This window comes from Amblyraja radiata, chromosome 1 (assembly GCF_010909765.2).
Source record: "Amblyraja radiata isolate CabotCenter1 chromosome 1, sAmbRad1.1.pri, whole genome shotgun sequence".
NCBI classification, from domain to species: domain Eukaryota; kingdom Metazoa; phylum Chordata; class Chondrichthyes; order Rajiformes; family Rajidae; genus Amblyraja; species Amblyraja radiata.
In genome coordinates, this window is record NC_045956.1 from 10,739,344 (window position 1) to 10,763,790 (window position 24,447).

General features: G+C 42.4%; 1 protein-coding gene across 1 annotated transcript in view; it reads left to right on the forward strand.

Annotated features, from left to right (window-relative positions):
- The first annotated feature begins 206 nt into the window (after positions 1-206).
- The window catches only part of lrba (LPS responsive beige-like anchor protein), a 672,999-nt gene continuing 648,758 nt past the window's right edge, over positions 207-24,447 (forward strand). The window contains exon 1 of the mRNA XM_033017677.1: positions 207-863. Coding sequence (XP_032873568.1) covers positions 588-863 — 276 coding nt within the window. The 5' untranslated portion in view covers positions 207-587. The remainder of the gene's footprint in view (positions 864-24,447) is intronic.

Genomic DNA, 24,447 nt, shown 5'->3' on the forward strand with positions numbered 1-24,447 from the left:
ACCCGTCAAGTGGTGGTGGTGGTGGTGGTGCTATCGCCTTACCTCACTCCCTCTGTCAGTCTGTCCTTGCAGCGCTCCATCACCCAACCCCCCCACACTCACTCACTCACCTCCATCTTTACCTGTCCCAACACCTGAGCGTCTCGCCAGCCAATCGGCGGGTGGCGCACATGCGCAGTCGTGCCCCCGCCCGCCCCGCGCGCGGTACCTCGAGCTAGCGAGCGAGCGAGTGAGCGAGCGGCGCCCGGTTGCGAGCTCGAGCTCAGGGGGGCGGTTGACGCTGTCATGGCGGCGCGAAGCTGAGGAACGTCGATCCCGTCCATCTCCACCCGCCGAGCAATCCTTCATGTTTTATTTTTGAAAGCAAAAATAATAACCCCCTCCTCCCCAATCTGATTTGGAGCCTCAGGGCTGCGAGTTGCCCGATAGGAGATCAAGACGAGTGGGCCCGGCTCGGCTCGGCTCGGGGACAGACGGAGAGCGCAGCAAAGCAGTCCCCCCCCCACCCGAACACGGTTTTTGCTGTGCGCCTCTACTTTAAGTTGTGTGCTGACGACCGTCCTCTCTCGTCCGCCGGATAAATCAACATGTCGAGCGGGGACAACAACCCACAGCCCGCCGATTCCGGTGGAGGCCAATCTACACTTGCGACCGTGCGTGGGGAACAGGCTGTGGACAAGGGACAAGTCACTGTCCCCAACACCCGCACCAAGGTCTCATCAGGTGGCGATTCGACTGCTTCCCTGGGCCTCAATCCGTCCATACCTATTCGAGGGATCCGGATGAAATTCGCTGTTTTGACAAGTCTCTTAAAAGCGGGTGAAGTGACCAACCGAGACATCGTGGAGACCATATTTAACCTGGTAAGAGAGGGTGACTCCGATAATCCCAAATGACCAAGCAACAATTCACACTACATGGACACTTGCAATATGTAATACTTTCAAGTTTACATCTTCAATTGAAAACGCAGGAACTGGCTGTGTTTCATTTTGTTATTCGCCTTGTACTAATGAAATATTCCTGATGGGAAGTTTTGCAGGAGCCTCATGCAGACACCTGCTTGTTGCACAAAACGGCGAGATGAAGAATTGTACAGCGTTTATTTCCTAATTGAGTTCACGGGTTACATTCTTTGGATGTCTGAAGGGTGGGTCGCTTGTTAAATAGGGTATCATCTATGGCCTCGTGTTGACAGGTTTGCGGGAACTATCGACACGGAAGTGAAATTACAAGTCGTGCTACAGTGTTGAGTAACGTAGCAGCAGGTAATATACGGTTGTTACTTGTCGGTCCAACATGAAATGGAAGGTCATCAGATTTTTAATGTGTTAATATGTTTTAAAAAAAAGCTTGTTATTGGCTAGTTTTTTTTTTAATGATCTTGGGTTCATGATTTCAAAGTTCAAGTCAAGGGACAAATACATTGCTGTTGATCTCGAGGCATGTACAGGAAAGCCGGTGTCAGGATAGGACTTTTCCTCTCCTGAAGGGCAAATCCAGATAGATTTTTACAATAATCCTGCAGCTATGTGATCATCATCATAAATAATAGTTTGGAATTTAAAAGAAAACAAGTCACCAAAATTTAAATTTTGTGGCAACCAAGGTGGGCTTTGAACGGGACAGTCAACCCAGAACTCTAGATTATTTCCCTGATTTAACTGCTGTGCTACAAATGTACACTGATTCATTCTTCAATATTTTTGTAGCCATGGGGTGTCTTTATATCAAAATAACTTTGCAATATGAAATAATTGTATTTCACATGGTTAGGTGTCATTTTCTTGTGACATTTTTTTATTCGAATTGAACTGATTGAGCTTAATGTATACTTCCTAATGAAAATTTACTATTTCTGTTTGAGTAAAGTAAAATCATGAGTTGATACAGTAACAAAAATTATATGGAATGTGGCTCAGGACACCCTTGTTTTGAATTGACTGCTCTGTTAGTTAATGCTCATCTGTGGATTAATTTTGAATCGGGGGTGCGATTTGATAAGTCACAAGTGAGATGCAGTTTCACTTTTGCTAATTAATAGTTCTCTGCTTGTAATATTAAGCATCAACATTTTGCAAACTATAAGTTATTTATTTATTCAAAGATTATTTTGTACTTTTGGCTGAAAATATAAAATATAAAATGTGAGATGGGAATATTTGTTTACCTTAAAGCATTGGTCCATGACATTTGGATGACCATTAAAGAAAATGCTACATTTATAAAATTGTGGGATCATGTTAGCATTTTATTTTATCAAATGATGTGATTACAAGTGCAGGATGCAAGTTAAGTTAATGTTAAAGCATCAGAGAGCCACTGGTTATTCATTGGGGTGTTTTGTCCAGGATAGTTATGCAGTACCCTCCGTAATGTTTGGGATAAAGACCCATCATTTATTTATTTGCCCATGTAATCCACAATTTGAGATTTGTAATAGGAAAAAAAATCACATGTGGTTAAAGTGCACATTGTCAGATTTTAATAAAGTCCATTTTTATACATTTTGGTTTCACCATGTAGAAATTACAGCAGTGTTTATACATAGTCCCCCCCCCCATTTCCGGGCACCACAATGTTTGGGACACATGGCTTCACAGGTGTTTGTAATTGCTCAGGTGTGTTTAAATGCCTCCTTAATGCAAGTATGTTATTGCCATAAATGCTCCCTGTGGTGTGGGTTTCCTCCAGGTGCTCGTGTTCTATGTCCCCCCCCCTCCTTCCCTGGTGTTTAGGATAGAACTAGAGTATGGGTGCTCATTGTTTGCATGCTGTAAACCTAAACTAAGCTAAAATAATGCACAAACACTCTTCAAATGTGTAGTTCTCCAAAGTATACAAAAACACATTAGGACAGAAGTAAGGACAATAGAAGAAACTGAGCAATATCAATGTACAGTACCTGTATCTTTGAAACTAAACTAAACCAAGAGTTGCTCCATCCACCAAGTGGTCACTCCATGAAACGATAAACTCGGTTCACAACAGATTTGGTTCGCTATAACCGAAATCCGTTATAACGAGGTCCGTTATTGCGAAGGTTTACTGTATATCCTTATTTTGCTGAGAAGCCCAAAACTACACAGTACACCATGTGTGGTCTCACCAGGATTCTATATACTTGCAGTAAGACATCTTTGTTCCTCTACTCAACCCCCCTCATAAAAAGACCAATATACCATTGGCCTTTCCAATTTCTTGTTGCATCTGTGTGTTAGCTTTCAGCACCCTGTATAGGGATGCTCTGGTCAGTTGAACTTCGTTTACTGGGCTCTTACCATTTGAAACATGCCCAACATACAGAAATAATTACTGCATATTTTTCCACATTATATATTGTGTGCCACATTTGCACCCATATGCTTAGTTTGTTGATATCCCATTGAAGGGTCTGTGCATTCGCATTCCTATTTGCAATCCCAACTTGATTTGTATCATCGGCAATGATTTGGTGATATCTGTTACAAATATCAGAGAATCAATAGCCCAGCAAAAATGAGGAACTGAAGGGCATCAGTATTTTAAAATAAAATAAGCTAAATAAGTCACTGAGACTGAAAGTTGAATTCCAAAGACTTGATGAGCTACATAGAAATGTTTGGAAAGTGATGGCTACAGAGATTGTGGATGCAGTGGTTGTCATCTTCGAAAACTCAAAGGTTCTGGAATGGTTCCTGTAGGTTGAAGGATTGCAAATATAATCACGCTATTTAAGAAAGGAAGGAAAAACTAAAATCAGGAGCTACTCACATATTAGAAGAATTGAACCAAGTCAATTTAACTGTCAGCATGGATATATGAAACACAAACTATGTTTCAATAGGGTTCCTGTATTGTATTTAATTTCCACACTTCAATGGGTGGTGAGAGAGCATGGAAACGTACATATACAAACTGCATAATTATTTGAAGGGAAGTTATTTTCAGGGCTGCAGGAAGAGGCCAATTTAGTGTCTCTGGCTGGAATGCTGCAGCTTAGATTTGGTGGCATGATTAGCCTCCTTCCATGCAGTAACCTTTATGCTTCTGTCTAATGAGTGGTTAGCAAGCAACAAAAGCTTTTCACTGTACCTTGGTACACGTGATAATAAGCTAAACTGAGTACTGCATGTTGCCTTGTTACCATCAGACCAAGGAGGTAATGGAATCTGAGGTTGAAATGGTAACCTTTTCAGACAGGTGCCTCTCACTTGAGGACATGATATCACAAACATTTGAGCCAAGCAGATCTGAAGAACTGCTGCTGAGTGACAAACTGGATCTTTTCAATAATAAAGGAGCAAGGTGATGCCCCTGCAACGTTGTCCCAAGTGAGCAGGATAGTCCTAATTTAAAAACAAAAGTGAGGGTCACTGGTGTTGGGCACTAACATGTAGCTATAAAACACGCTAGTGGAGTTGGAGCTTGGCTTTAGACAATAGGTGCAGGAGAAGGCCATTCGGCCCTTCGAGCCAGCACCGCCATTCAATGTGATCATGGCTGATCATCCCCAATCAGTACCCCGTTCCTGCCTTCTCCCCATACCCCCTGACTCCCACTATTTTTAAGAGCCCTATCGAGCTCTCTCTTGAAAGCATCCGGAGAACCTGCCTCCACTGCCCTCTGAGGCAGAGAATTCCACAGACTCACAACTCTCTGAGAGAAAAAGTGTTTCCTCGTCTCCATTCTAAATGGCTTACTCCTTATTCTTAAACTGTGGCCCCTGATTCTGGACTCCCCCAACATTGGGAACATGTTTCCTGCCTCTAGCATGTCCAAACCCTTAACAATCTTATATGTTTCAATGAGATGCCCTCTCATCCTTCTTAAACTCCAGTGTGTACAAGCCCAGCTCTCAGCATATGACAACCCCGCCATCCCGGGAATTAACCTTGTAAACCTATGCTGCATTCCCTCAATAGCAAGAATGTCCTTCCTCAAATTAGGGGACCAAAACTGCCCACAATACTCCAGGTGTGGTCTCACTAGGGCTATACAACTGCAGAAGGACCTCTTTGCTCCTATATTCGATTCCTCTTGTTATAAAGGCCAACATGCCATTCGCTTTCTTCACTGCCTGCTGTACCACACTTACTTTCATAGACTGATGAACAAGGACCCCCAGATCCCGTTGTACTTCCCCTTTTCCCAATTTGACGCCATTTAGATAGTAATCTGCCTTCCTGTATTTGCTATCAAAGTGGATTACCTCACAAACCTCACTGCCAAACCGCATGTAATTACAGTGGATTTTGCACGTCCATGATGATGTTATGAGAAATGGGATCTGAAAAGTGCTGGAGAAATTTAACGGGTGAGCTGGGCATCAGTGGAGGGAATAGATGGACGCCGTCTTGGTTTGGGACATTCTTTTACACTCTACCTGAAATGTTGTTTGTCCATTCCCTCCACAGGTGCTTCCTGACCCACTGAGTTACTTCACCAATTGTGTTTTTCTCAAGAATCCAGCAACAGCAGTTTAATGCACCTTAATTGGTTGTAAAATGCTTTGCATCATCCTGAGATTGTGAAAGATGTCATATAAATGCTAGTTAATCAGATTACCAAGCACTATGACAAATTCATGTTTCATTATGAATCTATTGTATTTTATTTTCAGACTTAAAATGTTGATCATATTTTAAAACAAATTACTGCCAGGGCTTTGGTAATTGGGCAGGGGGAGGAAACATGCATATGTTTTCTTCATTACAAGTAATTCATTGCTTGTGAAGTGCTTTGAAATGTTCTAAATGAGGTGCAAAACACATTAGAATTTTACATTATAAGTGAGGTGCTCTGTATAATATTGTTCTCCTTCTTTTAAGGAAGGATGTTATTGCATTGTAAGCAGCTGAGATAATCTTGCTGGACAAATGTCCAGAATGGGTAGTTGAACAAGGCAGCATGTTCACTGGAGTTTAGACGAATGAAATGGAGCCTGGTAGAGTCATACAAGTTCCTGCAGGTCTTGATAGGATAGGAGAGGAGAGCCAATAGAATGTTACCTCTTGTGGGAGAAGCTTGATGGGAGGTAATTGTTTAAAAAATATGTCATTCATTTTGAGGCAAAGTAAGTCAGAATATTTCTGAGGATCGTATGTTTTCGGAACTTTCCTCATAGGCCATTGAAAGTAGAGTCTTTGAATATTTTTAAGGCAGCGTTTGTTAAATTATTCTCAGGTGGTTGAAAAATTTATGCAGGTAAACTGGGAACCAGAGTTGAGATTTCAATCCAATTAGCCATGATCTTAATAAATAGTGGAGCAGGCTCCAGGATTTCAATGAGCTGTGCCTGCTTCTACTTTGTATGTCAGTCTATAAATGTAATTGTTATAATACATTCTAACATAATAACCTCCACAGATAGTAATTTGAACATTTTTTTTCATTGGGGTTGTTTATATCAAGCTCTGAACTGCTGCTCTGATGTTGGCTCGGGGGTCCTTCTGATTTGACATGATGTTGACATTGAAGCTCCTGGAGGATGTTGGTTATTGAAGTGCTGGAAAACTGGATTTTTACAGTATTAACTTCTACAAAAGCAATCCAGTGTAGATAATGGAAATTTGAAATAAAAAAATGCTCAAAATAGTTAGTATGTCAGGCAACATGAGAGGAAAGCAAAACATGTTCAAAGGTTCAGTTCGATGACCTTTTTGTGCGACATTCTGATCAGATTACTTGAAATGGTGACACTGCTTTTCTCTGTATAGATGATGCCTGACCTGATGAGTATTTCCAGCACTAAGCTTTATTTGATATAAAGTTCTGTTCAAATATTTGCATTTTTTTAAATAACATATCAAGATTGTAAAACATAATAATTAAATTGTGACTGAGAACTTCTATCTTCTCATATCCCAATTAAACGCCTTTAAAACTAAAATGTAAATGAACAATAAGGAACATGGCCTATTGTTCACCACTGGAAACACGTGTATAAGGGATTAATTTGCCTTCATGTATTTATTGTTTTTTGATTTGCCTACCATCCTTAACTCCAACTTTATAATCTCTTTATTGCCAAAGTCCCCCAAAAGAAATCTCAATCTCAAACAAGGTTGTTCGTGTTCTTGATTTGTTCAGGAGTTATGGACTGGGCTGTCTATTTTCTTACTCTCATACTGCCCTAAGCCAATTGTTATTTCTGACAGACTTGGTGAGCAAGGATGAACCACAATGATCTCTTTACAGCCAACAGGCTTTTTAATCCTCCATTCTTGCCTGTAATAATATGAGAAGAATAAACGGTGTTACACAGTCATACAGTACAGAAACAGGCCCTTAGGTCCCCCATGTCCATGGTAATCATCAGTATCCATCTATTCTAATCCTGTTTACTGGCACTTGATCTGTATCCCTTTACAGATGGGATCTGTATAGCCTGGTGATTCATACGGTTGTCTAAATTGTTAACTGCTGTGAGGGTACCTGATTCCTTGATCAACTCGGCTAGTGTTCCAGATTCCATCCATGCTCTGGGTGAGAAAGTTCTTTCACAGACCTCCTCTTAAAAGCTTGTCTCTTAACCTAAACACATGCTGTCGAGTTTTGGACTCCTTCTACTTTCTATCATCATTTTGTATACCTTCTTGAACTTCTTACGCAGTTGAAAAGGAAAGCCAGCCTATCCAGCATCTTCTCATAACTGATGCTCCATCTAAAGGCAGTCTCCTACTGAATCGTCTCTGCATCCTCTTCAGTGCAATCATGTCCTTCCTATAATTCTGTACATCTTAATCTTAATTATGCATCTCACGAATCTGGTAGTATGAGGATTGATGAGGGCAGGGCAGTGGATGTTGTCTGTATGGAATTTATCAAAGCTTTGGACAAGCTCCTATATGGTAGGATAGTCTGGAAGGTTAGATTGCATGGAATCCAAGGCGAGTTAACTATTTGGATTCAAAATTGCCTTGGAGGAAGGAGTCAAAGTTTAGTTGTGAAGGACTTTTTCTGGTTGGAGATCTATGACCATTAGAGTGCCGCAGGGATTAATGCTATGTCCACTGTTGTTTGTTAAAGGCCTGTCCCACTGCGGCGACCTAATTTGCGAGTTTAGAAGAGTTTGCGCTCGACTCAAACTCGCAGCATGGTCGATACGTGGTCCTAGGAGGTCACTGTAAAGGGGCTGTCCCACTGCGGCAACCTAATCCGCAAGTTCAGACGAGTTTGCCCTTGACTCGTACTCGCAGCATGGTCGACACGAGGTCCTAGGAGGTCTTTGTAGCTTTCCTTCATGCTCGAGAGTAGTCTCCGCGTACTCGAGGCCTCAGCTAAGTCGCAGCGTATTTTTCAACATGTTGAAAAATGCCCGCGAGTAAAAACTTTTACTTGTAGGTTTAGTCGAAGTAGGTCATAGTAGGTGGGCATGTTATTCGTAGGAAATCGAGGGTAGTCAAAGGAAATCGAAGGTAGTCGTAGATAGTCTTCAACAAAGTCGAAGGGAGGACGGAGATCAAATGAGGTCATCTTCACCACTATTCGGTGTCCAATTTTCCCGAAGCTGGTCGAAGCTGGTCTTCAGCATAGTCAAAGGAGGTCGAAGGAGGTCTTCTACATAGTCGAAGGAGGTCTTTAACATGACATTTTTTCAAACTCTTCTAAACTCGCCAATTAGGTCGCCGCAGTGGGACAGCCCCTTAAATCTCCTTCATGCTCGAGGGAAGTTCCCGCATGCTCGCAGCCTCAGTTTGATCGAGGAAAATTTTTCAGCATGTTGAAAAAATTTCCGCAAGTAAAAATTGGTCGGCATGGCTCTTTTGAACTCATAGTGCAGTAGAGTGGGGTCGCTATGTAGTTATAGGCAGTCGAGGGTAGCCATGGGCAATCTCCTTTGCTGACCGGGCATTGGCTCTTTGGAGTTTTCAGAACCAATGAAAACCGACCAGTAATGTTAAATGCCCACTAAACTTTATTAAAAGTTGTCTGGCTTCTTAAAAGTGTCTCTCCCCCCCCTTCTCTCCCCCTCTCTCTCCCCCCTCCGCGCTCGCTAAAGGACTTACCGTACACTGTGCCAGCCATGTTTACCTTCCTGTTCATCGCGGGTGTGAATTTCAGACAGCGTTCCCCCACCTTCGCTGACCCCCGACTTTGTAATATGTGTGTGCGCGCGTGTGTGTGCGCGTGCGTGTGTGTGTGTGTGTTGATGGTCGATCCAGCTCGCGGTTTCATCGCTGACGATCGATTCAGCTCGAGGTTTTTCAGGCGAATGCCCTCGAGTTTGAAGGTTGAAGACAGTCGCTGAAAAGTCGCGTTAGTGAGACAGGCCCTTTATTGAGGAGATTTGGTATGTTGACGGAGAGCCTCTTGAACTACAGATGTATGATAGAGAGCATATTGATTTGTTGCATCATGGCCTGGTTTGAAAGCCCAGGAATGAAGGCGGTTATAAAAGGTGGGCAACACTGCCTGGTCCATCACAGATACTGACCTCCCCACCATCAAAGGGTTTCATACGAGGCGCTTCCTCAAAAAGAAAACCAGCATGATCAAAGACCCACACCAACTACCCTGGCAACACTTTAATTTCACCCCTTCCATCGGGAAGTAGGTTTAGGAGTCTTAGACTGAATGTTCAGGGACAGCTCCCCAACCACCATCAGGCTATTGAACACTATAAACTCCAACTAAGCTAACCGTGAACTGCCTTGGTTGAACTAGGGTCTTCGGGCTTTGTTTTGCACCATATTGGGATCTTGTTTATTTTTATTTTTTTGATTGTTTATGTTATCTATTGAGTACTGTGCAAACCTGTAGTGTTGCTGCAAGTAAGAATGTTATTGTTGCATTTCGGTACATATGACAATAAAACACTTTTGGCCTTCTCTGTTTACGTTTTGAATTTCAATGTAGTTAAAATTGTTAATACATTTGCAGATGTCACCACAGTTGGTACACATTGAGGAAGAATATCCAAGTTTACAACAGCACCTAGATCAGTTGGGAAGTAGGGCTAAGGAATGACAAATGGAATTAACTCTTGCAAGTGTGAGATGTTGCATTTTGGTATGTTAAACAGGGGGCAGGACTTGCACAGTAAATGATAGGGCCCTGGAGAGGACAGAGAGATCTTGGAGTACAGATGCATTGTTCCATAAAAGTGGTGGGTCAGGTGGACAGTGTGGTGAAGAAAGCATTTGGCATTTGCTTTCATTGTGAAGGGTATTGAGTGGGACATCATGATGCAGTTGTACATTAAACATTGGCCAGGCCGTATTTGGAGTACTGTGTGCAGTTCTAGTCACCCAGCCATGGGAAGCATGTTATTAAGATGGAAAAGGTGCAGTTGAGATTCACCATGATGTTACTGGGATTGCAGGCTTGAGTTATAGGGAGAGATTGGATAGGCTGAGACTTTTTTTCTTTGGAGCATAATAGGCTGAGGAGTGACCTTATTGAAGTGTACAAGGCCATGGGGGGGCATGGATGAAGTGAACACTTTTTTTTCCTTTTCAGTGTAGAGAATTCTAAAACTGGACAGCATAGGTTTAAGACGAGAGAGAGAGAGAGAGAGATTTAAGAGGGATCTTGGGGGTCAACTTTGTCATTCAGAGAAGTCCATATGTGAGCTGCCAAAAGAAGTTGGACAAATGTATACAATTAGAACTTTTAGCAGACATTTGGGCAGATATATGGATAGGAAGGGATTAAAAGGCTTTGGGTTTAAGTAGGCAAATGGACTGGCCTATTATGCCACTTTGGTCAGCTTAGACGAGGCGAGCTGAAGGGCCTGTGTCCATGCTATTTAGGTCTATGACTCTATTCACTTAATAGATAACAATAATAATAATAATAATATCTTTTATTGTCATTGCACATAAGTGCAACGAGATTTGGTATGCAGCTTCCATCCGATGTCATAACTTAAATAACTAATAAAATTTAGATTTAGATACCCCGAGAACATGGTTTGTAAAAAGAACATTAAAACAGTAAAACAGTCAAAACAGTTCAAACAGACTAAAGTGCAGATGTGTCTGTGCGACGTGACCATCCGAGGGAGACAGTCCATGGGGGTGGGGGGGGGGGGGGCACTCAGCAGGGCCGGTTCAGAGCCGCTATAGCTCTGGGAATGAAGCTGTTCCTGAGTCTGGAGGTGCGGGCGTAGAAGGCCTTGTAACGTCTGCCGGAGGAAAGTAGTTCGAATAGTATATTACAAGGGTGTGAGGAGTCTTTATGGATGCTGACGGCCTTCTTGACCAGCGCAGCGGTGTTGGTGGACCATGTGAGGTCCTCTGAGATGTGAGTGCCCAGAAACTTGAAGCTGGACACTCTCTCCACACTGTCCCCGTGGATGGAGATTGGGGCGTATTCTCCATTATGTGACCTCCTGAAGTCGATAATCAGCTCCTTGGTCTTGGAGGTGTTTCGTGACAAGTTGTTACGTGAGCACCAGTCCGCCAGGTTCTGCACCTCCGCTCTGTATTTTGTTTCATCATCGTTGGTGATCAGCCCGATCACCGTTGTGTCGTCTGCAAACTTGACGATGGTGTTGGTGTCGAATGCAGGAACACAGTGGTGTGTGAAGAGGGAGTAGAGCATGGGGCTCAGTACACAGCCCTGTGGTGTGCTGGTGCTCAGGGTGATAGTGGAGGACGGGTGCGGGCCCAATCTCACTGCCTGCGGTCGCTCCGTCAGAAAATTCAGGATCCAATCGCATATCGGCGAGCTGAGGCCTAGCTGGTGGAGTTTGGTGGTGAGCTTGGTGGGGATGACCGTATTGAAGGCAGAGCTATAGTCAATGAAGAGCATCCTTACGTACATGCCCTGTCTTTCCAGGTGAGTCAGGACAGTGTGAAGAGCCAGAGAGATGGCATCCTCTGTGGATCTATTTGCTCTGTATGCAAATTGATGAGAGTCCAGTGAGGCAGGGATGCTGGATTTGATGTGGGAGAGGACCAGCCTTTCAAAGCACTTCATTGGTATTGGAGTTAGGGCAATCGGGCGGTAGTCATTCAGGTTGGTGACTTTAGACTTTTTCGGCACTGGCACTATGGTAGCTGTTTTCAGGCACTTGAGATAGAGATAGAGACAGGTTAAAGATTCTCGTGAATACCTCCGCCAGCTGTACAGCACAGTCCTTTAGTACCCTTCCCTGGACTCCATCCGGGCCTGCAGCTTTGCGTGGATTGATCCTATGCAGAGCGCACTGTACCTCCTGAGTGCTAAGTGAGAAGGCCTGTCCCTCCACCATGGCCAGGGTTATTCCACTCCTGGTGGTGTTGCCAGTTTCGAAGCGGGCAAAGAAGGTGTCACATGAAATGTGAATTGAACTCTTTGCTACTAATTCCACTAATTCCATTGTAGAATTTAACAGTTATTTTCAGAAATGCTTTAATTGAATTGCATTGTAATTATGCCATATCAGGAAGAGTTACATTCTTTATTGGTTGCAATGAAAGTGGATCATGGAAAAATCCAGTCCAGTCTGTATTTATAATAGTTTTTTAATCTATTGGGAGAAGTAAGTGTTGCAGAGAGTAGTAAAAATGACAGTAAAATTACCTTTCTTGGTTGGCCTAGTTTATTATTTTTTTTTAATTCTCTCCTCCCCATTTGACTGTCTAGAACGATACAAGATGGATGAGTTGCTTCCAGGTCATTGTTAGGTTTGTTCCTGACCTGATTTTAGTTGCACCTGAATAGTCCAAGTTGAAATTTCCAGTATTAATGCTTTTACAAAGTGCAATTTTTCTGACTTTTGTGGTGCTGCTAGCTATTCCACCTGTTTTTCCCCTTGGGTAACAGAGAAAATGATAGAACTATATAGTTTGCAGAGCCAGCTATTGTGCTGTCAACTAATATTGAATATTTTTAAAGTACAATCTCTGCTTTTTGACATAACCTAATATAGTTTTTTTTTTATAGTTGTGCAACTAACTTAATTTAAAAACAAAATGAAACAAATGTTCTCTTCAATGTGCACCATTTCTTTAAACTATCTTGTTTCCTGTAAAGCTTTTATGTTGGGCTTGCTTATAACAGTTGAATGTTTACTTGTTCTCTCAATTCCCATCGTACATCTTCACACCCTTAGCAACTTGTACCAAAGCTACTTTGCTGAAGATAAAAACAATGCTGACTAAAAATACCTCCTAAGACTGTCCAATTCCAAACAGGACTCTGGGATCTAGTTAGAATTGTTCTAATTCCCATGAAGTCTATGTAAACAGATGAGGGAAAGAAAATTAAGCTGGTCGGCATGGACTGGTGGGCTGAGGGACTGGTTTCCATGCTGTCTTTCAATCAATCAAGCCAATGGTAACTGGAAGGTAGGGAGTAAAATATGAGATAGAAAAGAGAGCCTAAAATGGATAGAGAAAATAGCTCAAGAAGAAATTATAGGTGGTGATTGAGGAAGGAAGGAAAGGAACTGTTGGTTTGGGGAAGTAGAGAAGGCCAGAGGATTAAAGAGATGTTCATGAAAAAGAAGATGAAGCAGAAGAGGATACAATAAAAAGAGGGAGGTTGCGATTGATAAAACTGAAAATGCATAACGTCGCAGAGGTGGATGGCACAGCATCTTGAACCTGGCATGCTATTTAATAAAATAATTGCCCAATTTATAAAAGCCTCCACTTTTTTCCATTTTGTCCTTTAGTTTCATTAGTGAATCAGCATCTGTGCACCGCAGTCCAAATATATGCTCAACTCAGAATCCAGTGGCAATTAGGTTGAGAATTAGTGAGAAAAATGAGATTAGGAGCATGGGGAAGAAATGGAGAGTAAGGTGATGAATGTATATAATAGGATTTGTGAGATGGCATTGAGCGCTAAAAGTGAAAGTGGTGAGTGGTGATCTTATTGAGGTAAATACAATCATGAGAGGAATAGATTGGGTAGATGCACAGAATCTCTTGCCCAGAGTATGGGGATAGAGGACCAGAGGACATATGTTCAAGGTGAAGGGGAAAAGATTTAATAGGAATCTGAGGGGTAACTTTTTCACCCAAAGGGTGGTGGATGTATGGAACAAGCTGCCAGAGGAGGTAGTTGAGGCTGGGACTATCAGAACGTTTAAGAAACAGTTAGACGGGTACATGGACAGGACAAGTTTGGAGGGATATGGACCAAGCGCAGACAGGTGGGACTAGTAGCTGGGACATGTTGCCTGTTGTGGGCAAGTTGGGCAGAAGGGCCTGTTTCCACACTATCATTCCATGACAATGACTCTGGTGTGATTTGTGTACAGCAGAAGAAAATAAACAGTGGAAGTCAGCTAGCAAAGAAGGATGAATTGGGGGAGGAGAAGAAAAATAAGATATATTGAAAGAAACATGAAAAAGCAGTCACATATCCCTTTAAACTTTTTGTATTCACGTACCTGTCCAAATGTGTTTTAATTGTTAGGAGCTGCAGATTGGTGCTTTTCATGCTCTTGAATCTTCAACCCAAACTGTTCATGAGCCCGGAACTAACCAAAAACAATGTAGGAAATTCAGGGAGATGCTGTTGGGGTTGGGGTTTTTTCAGCACTTTTTCAATGCAGCATTGGCATTGTTTATTTTCATTGATGAAGTATTTCAACCAAAAACATTGCCTGTCCATCTCCCTCTGCAGATGCTGCCTGGCCAGGTACTTTTTTTTGCAATAGTTATGTGGGTATATTGGGCACCAAGAGTTTATCTTCTTGGGCCAGGGATGGTTGTGAGGATTATCTGTTTTAATTATTTTGGTTTTCTTTGTTAGAGCGGTCATTAGCTAGTGGATATAAATTGAAGATGATTAGCAAAGGAATCAAAAGAGTGGTGAGTGTTTGGAATGTACTGTTATGCCTGGTATTGGAGACAGATTTATAGTCATAGGGATGGCTATAGAGTCATAAAATGACCAGCAACTAAAAAGCTCCTTGCCAGTTTGCATGTGACCTCACAATTCCTCTTTATGCTCTGTTGGTCAGGGCCTTCTGGAGCACCCAGTTGCTAGCCATTTAAATTCTCCTTCACAATCCTGTACCGACTGACCCTTCTCTCTTTGGTCTCCTTCATCGCCAGAGTGAAGCCACGCAAACTAGATGAACAGCACCTAATATTCTGCTTGCATAGCCTACAACCAAATGGCACGAGCATCGAATTTTCCAATTTCAAGTAACCCCTGACCCCAGCCCCTCCCCTGTTTTCCCTCCCCTGCCATGTAAACATGCATCTCTCCTACCGCCACCTATCCCCTCCTTCCGCTCATCCTCCACCCTCCTCCCTGAGCTCATCTCCCACCCTCCTCCCTCCCCCAACTTCCTTTTATCTGCCCTCTCTTCCCTTTGCCTTGACCCTTTCCATCCATATCCCTCCCTCTGGCTTTACCTTTCACTCCTCCTCTTCCTTCCATATCTGACACCGTTTTGCCTCTAGCCTTTGTCACTGTCTCCAACCATCTGGAAATCAGCCTTCCTAACCTGTATCCATCTATAACTTCACAAGCTTTGCCCCAGATTTCTCCTGCCTACTCCATCAATCTGAAGAAGGGTCCTGACCCAAAGCACATCTGTCCCCTTCTCTCCACAGATACTGCCTGATCTGCTGAGCTTCTCCAGTACTTTATTTTTAATTTGAGGAGGCACAAGATTATCCCTGTAGACTGAGTGCAGGTGCTCTACAAAGCAATCACCAATCTGGTTTTTCCAACGTGGGAGTTGGCAAGGGAGTAGGATCAGCTGGATTGCTCTTACAAAGAACCAAAACTAAATCAACAAGCTGAAAGGCCATCTCCTTTGGTATAACCTCAGTGAGAGCAGCTTGTCCTTCAACTTGCTGTGCACAAAATTGTGGGGAAATTTGGTGGTACTGTAGACTATTTTTTTTAAATAAAAGCACACCAAAATCATTTGAAATTTCAAAAACGTGTATGTGATTATTTTATTCATTTTACTCTAACCTTCTCAATATCCTTCTTTACCTACTACACCCCCATCCTCCCAACTCTGACCAAATACCTCCTTCTTTTCTCACTTCATCTTTATTAATATAATGATTTTGCTGATGCTGCAGTTTATCATTTGCTATCCACAGTATCCAGATCAGGTTATTAATGTCTTTTATACTAGTATCGTAATTAACTGGGAACCTGGCTATAAAGATTTCTCCAGGGCTATGTGAGTGGAATTATATGAAGATTTACTGTTGTAAGATTGTAGAAACATTCCAAGTTAATGAATGTATCAAGGTCATTTATCTGGAATTTCTTAAGCCCAGTAATTTTGCTGTTGCAGAATAAAATTGGTAATCAAATTTAATACAAACTAGACCAAGTGCAGACCCGTTGGGCCCGTCCCCCAACGCAATATTCCACCACTCACCCATAGCCCCCAACTGTGCTGGCGCGGCTAAGCGGTTCCCGTTGTGACGCCAGAGATCCCCGTTGTGACGCGAGTCACGGCAACCCTCCCCCAACTGCTCAGGCGCGGCCGGCAAGTGGGAGCGCGGCTGCAGCATTTTTGAAGTTCAAAATGTAGCAATGTTACAAAATTTTGAGATTTTAAAAATCAAGTCTGTAATTTATCCCATCAGATAAAGCATAAAAATAAGTTTAATTTGACACCTAATTCACTTTCATATCTCAAGTATTTAAAAAGTTATGGCCATTTTCATACTGGGAAATGAGCATCTTGTTCCCTATTGATTTTCTATGGACATAACAAAAAAGCTGTGATCGTGAACAGTCAAAAGCCCATAACTTTCTTAAAAATTAAGAGAACTGAATGAAATTTTCAGTTATCATAGATTGAAGCATTCTGAAACAAATATAAAATAATCTTACTTGGATGACCTGAAATTAAAGCATATAATTAGTTAGTTACCTAATTGTAGCTAATTTCAGACTTCAATTACTAGATCTAAACATCTATCCATTTCTTAATAAATGATAAACATTTTTAAATAGCCTAAATGTCCAAATAATATTCACAAATAATTCACAATAAAACATGATTTTAAAATCTCATTTACATTAATTTATAGACCAAATGGAAGGAATTTAGTGTTCAATTGCTGTAAATAAATGCCCATTTAAATCAGCTTTCCAGTGGGTTCCTGTGAACGCGCTGGTTTAGAACGTTCACATTGCGGTAGATTTGTGCCCCAAATGCCGAGAAAAACACTGCGGGATATAATGGGCCCAAAATGAGCTACTCGCAATATTAAACTTTGTATAAAGGGATCTTTAGAAGCCCTTTTTAATGTAAAAATATACAGCATACCTTGAGTTATTTGCTTTATGCGACCCTGCGGTTGCTGGTGGTCGCGGGTTTAGAGATTGATTTTTAAACTACTATAACTATTATACGAGGCCTTTAAAACTAATAATAGCTTTTGCGACGGGGTCTTCCAGCGATTTTTCGTTAATAATTAACTAGGCTGAACATCTTCGATTTGAACAGCCTAGAGAAAATCGCGTTTTAAACCCGCCCCCTCTAAACGGCGCCAAAATCGCGCACACCCGCAGCGACAGATTTTCAGCGACGCTTCAGGTAGGCTTTGCAACATACCTACAAAATGGAAATAACTTGTAAAATATAAGATCAATGTGAACGCATCTCACTCTCCCTCTTCAGTCCCCTATTCCTCTCCTCCATTATCCTCCCTCTCCCCACCCTCCACCAACCCTCCTCTGCTTTCTCCCCTCCTCCCACTTCCTCCTCCCCTCCTCTATTACCTCGCCATAACTCTTCCTTACCGCTATCCTCCATTCACCCTCATCCCCCAGCACTCCCTCCCACTCCTCTTCACCCTCCCTCATCTTTCCCTTCTCTTCCTCCCCTACCCCACTCCCTCCCTCACCTCTACCTCTCCTTTCCCCTACCCTCAGTCACTCCCTCCCTAACCCCTCTCCCTACCTCCTTCATCTCCCTCCACCCCCCTGCTCCCCCACTCCTCACCTCCCCCCTATTCCACCCCCCCACAATGAAAATCACGATGTTTGTTTTAAAATGAAACCTCCGCCCCCATCCCATCTCCCACAATGAAAATCGCAATGTTCTTTTTTAAATGAAATTCTCAATGAAAATCGCGTTCCTTTAAAATAAGCTAAACGCAATGTTAGCTGTTAACGAAAGCGGAATAATTTGATTAAAATGGAGCCGTTGGGTCCCCGTTGTGAGGCTATCGTGTACTGTTTTGGTAGGGTTTCGAGATCTCACATACACGCACGCATACAAATTTCCAATGTTGTTTTTCTCCTTTAATCATACCAAAACATGTTACTAAATGACATTATTTCAAATGATCAATTATGGAATCCATTTACGAATCATGTTTCTTGAATAAATATGTTGTTTTTAGTCTGAAGAAAGGTCTCGATCCGAAACGTCACCCATTCCTTCTCTCTGGAGATGCTGCCTGTCCCGAGTTATTCCAGCATCTTGTGTCAATCTTTGATTTATAATGCCCTCCATAATGTTTGGGACAAAGATCCATCATTTATTTATTTGCCTCTGTATTCCACAATTTGATATTTGTACTAGAAAAGAAATCGCATGTGGTTCAAGTGCACATTGTCAGATTTTATTCAAGGCCATTTTTATACATTTTGGTTTCACCGTGTAGAAATTACAACAGTGTTTATACATAGTTACCCCCCATTTCAGTGCAACAATGTTTGGGACACATGGCTTCACGGCTCTTTGTAATTGCTCAGGTGTGTTTAAATGCCTCCTTAATGCAGGTATAAGAGAGCTCTCAGCACCTAGTCTTTTCAAATTAAATGAACATGACTGCTGCAAAGGTAAACTACAGTGCCCTCCATAATGTGTGAGGGCTAAGACCCATCATTTATTTATTTGCCTCTAAACCTCACAATTTGAGATTTGTAATAGAAGAATCACACGTGGTTAAAGTGCCCATTGTCAGATTTTAATAAAGGCCATTTTTATAGATTTTGGTTCCACCGTGTAGATATTACAGCAGTGTTTATACATAGTCCCCCCCCCCCCCCCCCCCCCCCCCCATTTCAGGTACCATAATGTTTGGAACACAGCAATGTCATGTAAATGAAAGTTGGCATGTTTAGTATTTTGTTGCATATTGTTGCATGCATATAGCATATTGTTGCATGCAATGAATGATTGAAGTCTGCGATTCATGGACATCAACAGTTGCTGGGCGTCTTCTGTGGCGATGCTCTGCCAGGCCTGTATTGCAGCCATCTTTAGCTTGTGCTTGTTTTGGGGGCTAGTTCCCTTTGGTTTTCTCTTTAGCATATAAAAGGCATGCTCAATTGGGTTCAGAACAGATGATTGCCTAAGCCACTCAAGAATTGACCATTTTTTAGCTTTAAAAAACTCCTTTGTTGCTTCAGTAGTATGTTTAGGATCATTATCTTGCTGTAGAATGAACTGCCGGCCAATGAGTTTTGAGGCATTTATTTGAGCTTGAGCAGATAGGATGTGTCTGTACACTTCAGAATGCATTATGCTACTACCATCAGCAGTTGTATCAAGATACAAGATACATTTATTTGTCACATGTACCAATTGGTACAGTGAGATGTGTGGTCGCCATACAAATAATAAAGAGCACAGAACACGAAAGTCTTTAATACAGACATCCCCACACAGCGGGGTCAAAGTTTCCCACTGGGAGGGAAGGCTCCAAAAAATTCAGTCATCCTCTGTTGTCCTCCTGTGGTCGGGGGGCTCCCAAAACCCCCGCTGACGCCGCTACGGGTGGCCCGATGTTCAGGCCTGCTCGTCGGGGTGATGGAAGTCTGATGTTGGGAATGGAGGACATCCTCAGCGGCTTGGACATCCGAAAATACCACTTCCTGCTGGAGTCCGCGGCTCCCGAAGTCCATGGGCCACGCTGGGCGGAAATTCACGCTGGCGGCCCTCGGCAAAGGGGCCCAGGACTCCGCGATGTTGAAGTCAATGCCGCCTGCGCTGGGAGCTCCGCAAACCACAGCTCCACGATGTTGGAGCAGCGGCCCAACACTCTGGAGCTTCAATGGCGATCCAGGTAGGCATCGCCCCGCTCCGCGGTGAATCCAGTGCTGGGCAGCCGCTGCTGAAGTTCTGGTCCAGATCCCGGGCAGAAAAAGGCCGCTCCATTCCAGGTGGTAGGCCGCGAGGAGGGGGGCGAGGACGCGACTCGGAGAATAATCGCGTCCTCGCCAGGAAGTGACTGGGAAACGGTTTCCCCCTTACCCTACCCCCCCCTCCCCCACATAGAAAAGCTAAAGAATCCCCAAAAACTTTTAAAACTGAAAAAAAAAAAAAAAAGGGGGAAAACAGACACTGTAGGCAGATGCTGCCATCAATGAGGCGCCCCCAGTGGCTAAATCATCAATGAAGATAAGTGAGCCAGTACCTTCAGCAGTCATACATGCCCAGGCCATAACACCCCCACCACCGTGTTTCATAAATGAGGTGGTATGCTTTGGATCTTGGGCAGTTCCATCTCTTCTCCATACTTTGCTCTTGTCATCACGATGATATAAGTTAATCATCATCTCATCTGTCCACAAGACTTTTTCCCAAAACTGTGGTTGCTCTTTTAAGTACTTCTTGGCAAACTGTAACCTGGCCATCCTATTTTTGCGGCTAACCAGTGGTTTGCATCTTACAGTGCAGCCTCCGTATTTCTGTTCATGAAGTCTTCTGCGGACAGTGGCCATTGATAAATCCACACCTGACTCCTGAAGAGTGTTTCTGATCTGTCGGACAGGTGGTGGGTTTTTTTCCTTTATTATAGAGAGAATTCTTCTGTCATCAGCTGTGGTGGCCTTCCATGGCCTGCCAGTCCCTTTGCGATTAGTAAGCTCACCAGTGCTCTCTTTCTTCTTAATGATGTTACAAACAGTTGATTTTGGTAAGACCACGTTTGACTGATGTCTGTAACAGTTTTATTCTTGTTTCTCAGTCTCATAATGGCTTATTTGACTGTCATTGGCACAACTTTGGTCCTCATGATGATAAACAGCAATAAAAGTTTCCAAAGGTGATGGAAAGACTGGAGGGAAAGCTAGCTGCTGAGCTCTCTTATACCTGCATTAAGGAGCAAATTAAACACACCTGAGCAATTACAGACGCCTGTGAAGCCATGTGTCCCAAACATTATGGTACCCTGAAATGGGGGAACTATGTATAAACACTGCTGTAATTTCTACATGGTGAAACCAAAATGTGTAAAAATGACCTTTATTAAAATCTGACAATGTGCACTTTAACCACATGTGATTTTTTTTCTATTACAAATCTCAAATTGTATAGTACAGAGGCAAATAAATAAATGATGGGTCTTTGTCCCAAACATTATGGAAGGCACTGTAAACCAGCATCTGTAGTTCTTTCCTCCACAGTCATTTTTAGTTATTTTAAGATCTATTTTGGGCCGTTTGAAAGGAAGGATATTGTAGAAGACAACTCAACTAATATTTAGCGCAAACGTAGTGCTGACGAAGCGTCTCGACCCAAAATGTTGCATATCCATTTTCTCCAGAGATGCCGCCTGATCCGCCGAGTTACTCCAGCATTTTGAGTATCTTTGGCATAAACTAGCACCTGCTGTTCCTTTTATTATGTTATGCATAGTATGTGGCAAAGATTTTATGGAAGTTTGTGGTTTTCATAGGCATTGTATTATAGAATTAAAATTAATAACTTTGTAGTGCCTCTTCCTCTGTTATTAGCAAACATTTTATGATGTCCAACAAAGTGAGACTGCATGTATAGAACACTTACACTCAACATGAATTTTCATGGTTCGATATTCCAAAATCACGAATTTTATTTTTGTCATATCATCTTGCCGTGTAATGGAACAATAGAATTGGTGGAGGAAGAGAGAAGGGGTTAATTTTTAATTTGATTGTTAATTGGAAAAAAATTTGGAACTGGAGGCCAGAAAGGAATGAATAACATAGGATTGGGATTTAGCATGGTTGTTTCTGAGTTTGAGGGGGGTTGAGACATGGTCAAGGGAGATCTCGTGATAGATGAGTTCAGAACCAGGGTAGACCAAGTGGACCATTGAGATTGCTGGGCCATTCAATAAAATTATTCCTGATCCAGTCTGCCCTCAAAGGCACTTTACTGCACTTTCCTATGTGTTATTCTGCAGGTTACGAGAGATTGGATGGTGGTAAATATAATCCCACTTTTGAAAAAGGAAGGCACTCATAGACGTGTCAGCTGCCCATCCACAAATAGGGGGAAAGCTAGTATCCATTATCAAGAAAGTGGTAGTCGGGTACTTAGTAGGGGTTGGCAATCACCATGGATGTATTAAAATATGATAGTGTTTGATGCATCTGTTTGAGATTTTTGAGTTTGTAATCAATAAAATAAAAAATAATAGCAGTTGATGTTCCTGATTTGGATTTTCAGAAGAGCTTTGATAGGGTGCCACATTAGAGGTGAAACAATATTGGAGCACATGAGATTGACTGTAATATATTGTCACAAATTGAGAATATGTTAATGGATGGAAAACACAAAATAAATGTCATTTTGAGTTTAGTGGCTGCATCTCCTGGGTGTTGCAGTGATTACTGCTGGGGCCTGGGTTATTAATAATCGGTAACAATGGTTTGGATGGGATGGACTGCATAATGAATTGAATATTGTTGATGACACTGAGCTTTGTCACAGTTGGTTGTGAGCAGGATGCAGAAAAGCTGTAAAGGGATATAGACTAGGTAGATGATTTATATCATCTACTTCGAAACAAATTTAAAAAAAGCAGTGCAATTTTTGAATAGTTAGAATTATTGGTGGTCAGATGAGCTGGGTTAGATCATTTAAAGTGCCGAGTTATAGAATCATACAGGTCCCTTTGGCCCACCTTATCCATGACAACTTTAATGCCAATCTATGCGAATCTGATTTATCTGCTTTACGCTTGCCTATTTCAATGCTTTCCCTGTCCAAGCCCCTTTTAAACATTGTAATTAAATCTGTCTCCACTACCTGACAGCTCATTCACCATCCTCAGTATGACAAATTTACCCCATAGATCTCCATTAAATTTCTTCCATCTCACTCTAACGCATGCCCTCCAGTTTTAGACTGCCCTGTCATAGGAAAAAGATACTGACTATCTATCTTATCCATGCCCCTCATCTGTCTGTCTGTCAGTCCCTAAAACTGTCACCTTCACCACTTCCTGCCTACATTGTAATTAAATTTGCGCAAAAATGATCCCCCGTAGCGCTATGATTTTTCGCCACCTTACTCGCCATTCTCCTCTGCTGCGTCAAATAAGTTTTGTTTCGATCGGTGAAATAGTACAAAAGTTATGAAGGTTTTGGAGGTTCCCCCTCCCCCACATCTCCCACACCCTCCCCTCCCTGACTCTCCCCCACACCCCCTCTCCCCCACGCCCCCTCTCCCACACGCCCCCTCTCCCCCACACCCCCACCATACCACCCTCCCCTACACCCTCCTCACCCACACTTCCCACCCCCCCCCCACACCCCCCTCCTCCACACCCCTTCCCCAGAGTGGTGGAACATTGCTTTGGGGAACGGGTTGCGTTGGGTGAAACAGGTGAGTGGTGGAATATTGCGTTGGGGAACGGGTTGTGTTAGGGGGACCAGGCCTCCTGTGTGACTGGGACCCAACGGGACCTACTTACTTTAGTAATTTTATAAACCTCAGCATCCTCTATTCTCGCGAGAGTAAATGATAACCCTCCATTCTTGGTGAATTTCTTCTGGTACTCTGTTGCTACTATATACTCTAGTGTGGTGACCAGAATTGTACATAATTATCTAATGTGCAGTCTAACCAATGTTTGTATAGCCTCACCATAATACCCCACAATTAATTTGCCACAAACATTAGGAAGAGAAAAGTAGGTTGGCCTTTATTGCAAATGAATTTGATTCTGAAAGTAAAGATGTCCGACCATAATTTTATCGGGCCTTATGGGATGGCATCTGGATTATTCTGGACATACAGATTTGATCTTCCTACTTCAGAAATAATATGCTTATGATAGAGGGTGTGCAATAGGCATTGTTTCCTGGAATGGGGGAATTAAGCAGTCTGGATGTATGAGGAATGGTCTTTTTGAAGCATAGATAATATTCATGGGGCATGACATGGTCTGTGTTTCCATTGGCTGGGGTGTTTCATACCAGGGACCTAAAATAAGGATGGGAGCATTCAGATTAATGTTCAATCCAAGAGGCTGGTGGAGACACATTTGCTGAGTACAAGAAATGGACAAATAGATTTTTGGATATAAAGGGAATCCCAGTGTAGTAGCAATGTTACAAAATTTTGAGATTTTAAAAATCAAGTCTGTAATTTATCCCATCAGATAAAGCATAAAAATAAGTTTAATTTGACATCTAATTCACTTTCATATCTCAAGTATTTAAAAAGTTATGGCCATTTTCATACTCGGAAATGAGCATCTTGTTCCCTATTGATTTTCTATGGACATAACAAAAAAGTTGTGATCGTGAACAGTCAAAAGCCCATAACTTTCTTAAAAATTAAGAGAACTGAATGAAATTTTCAGTTAT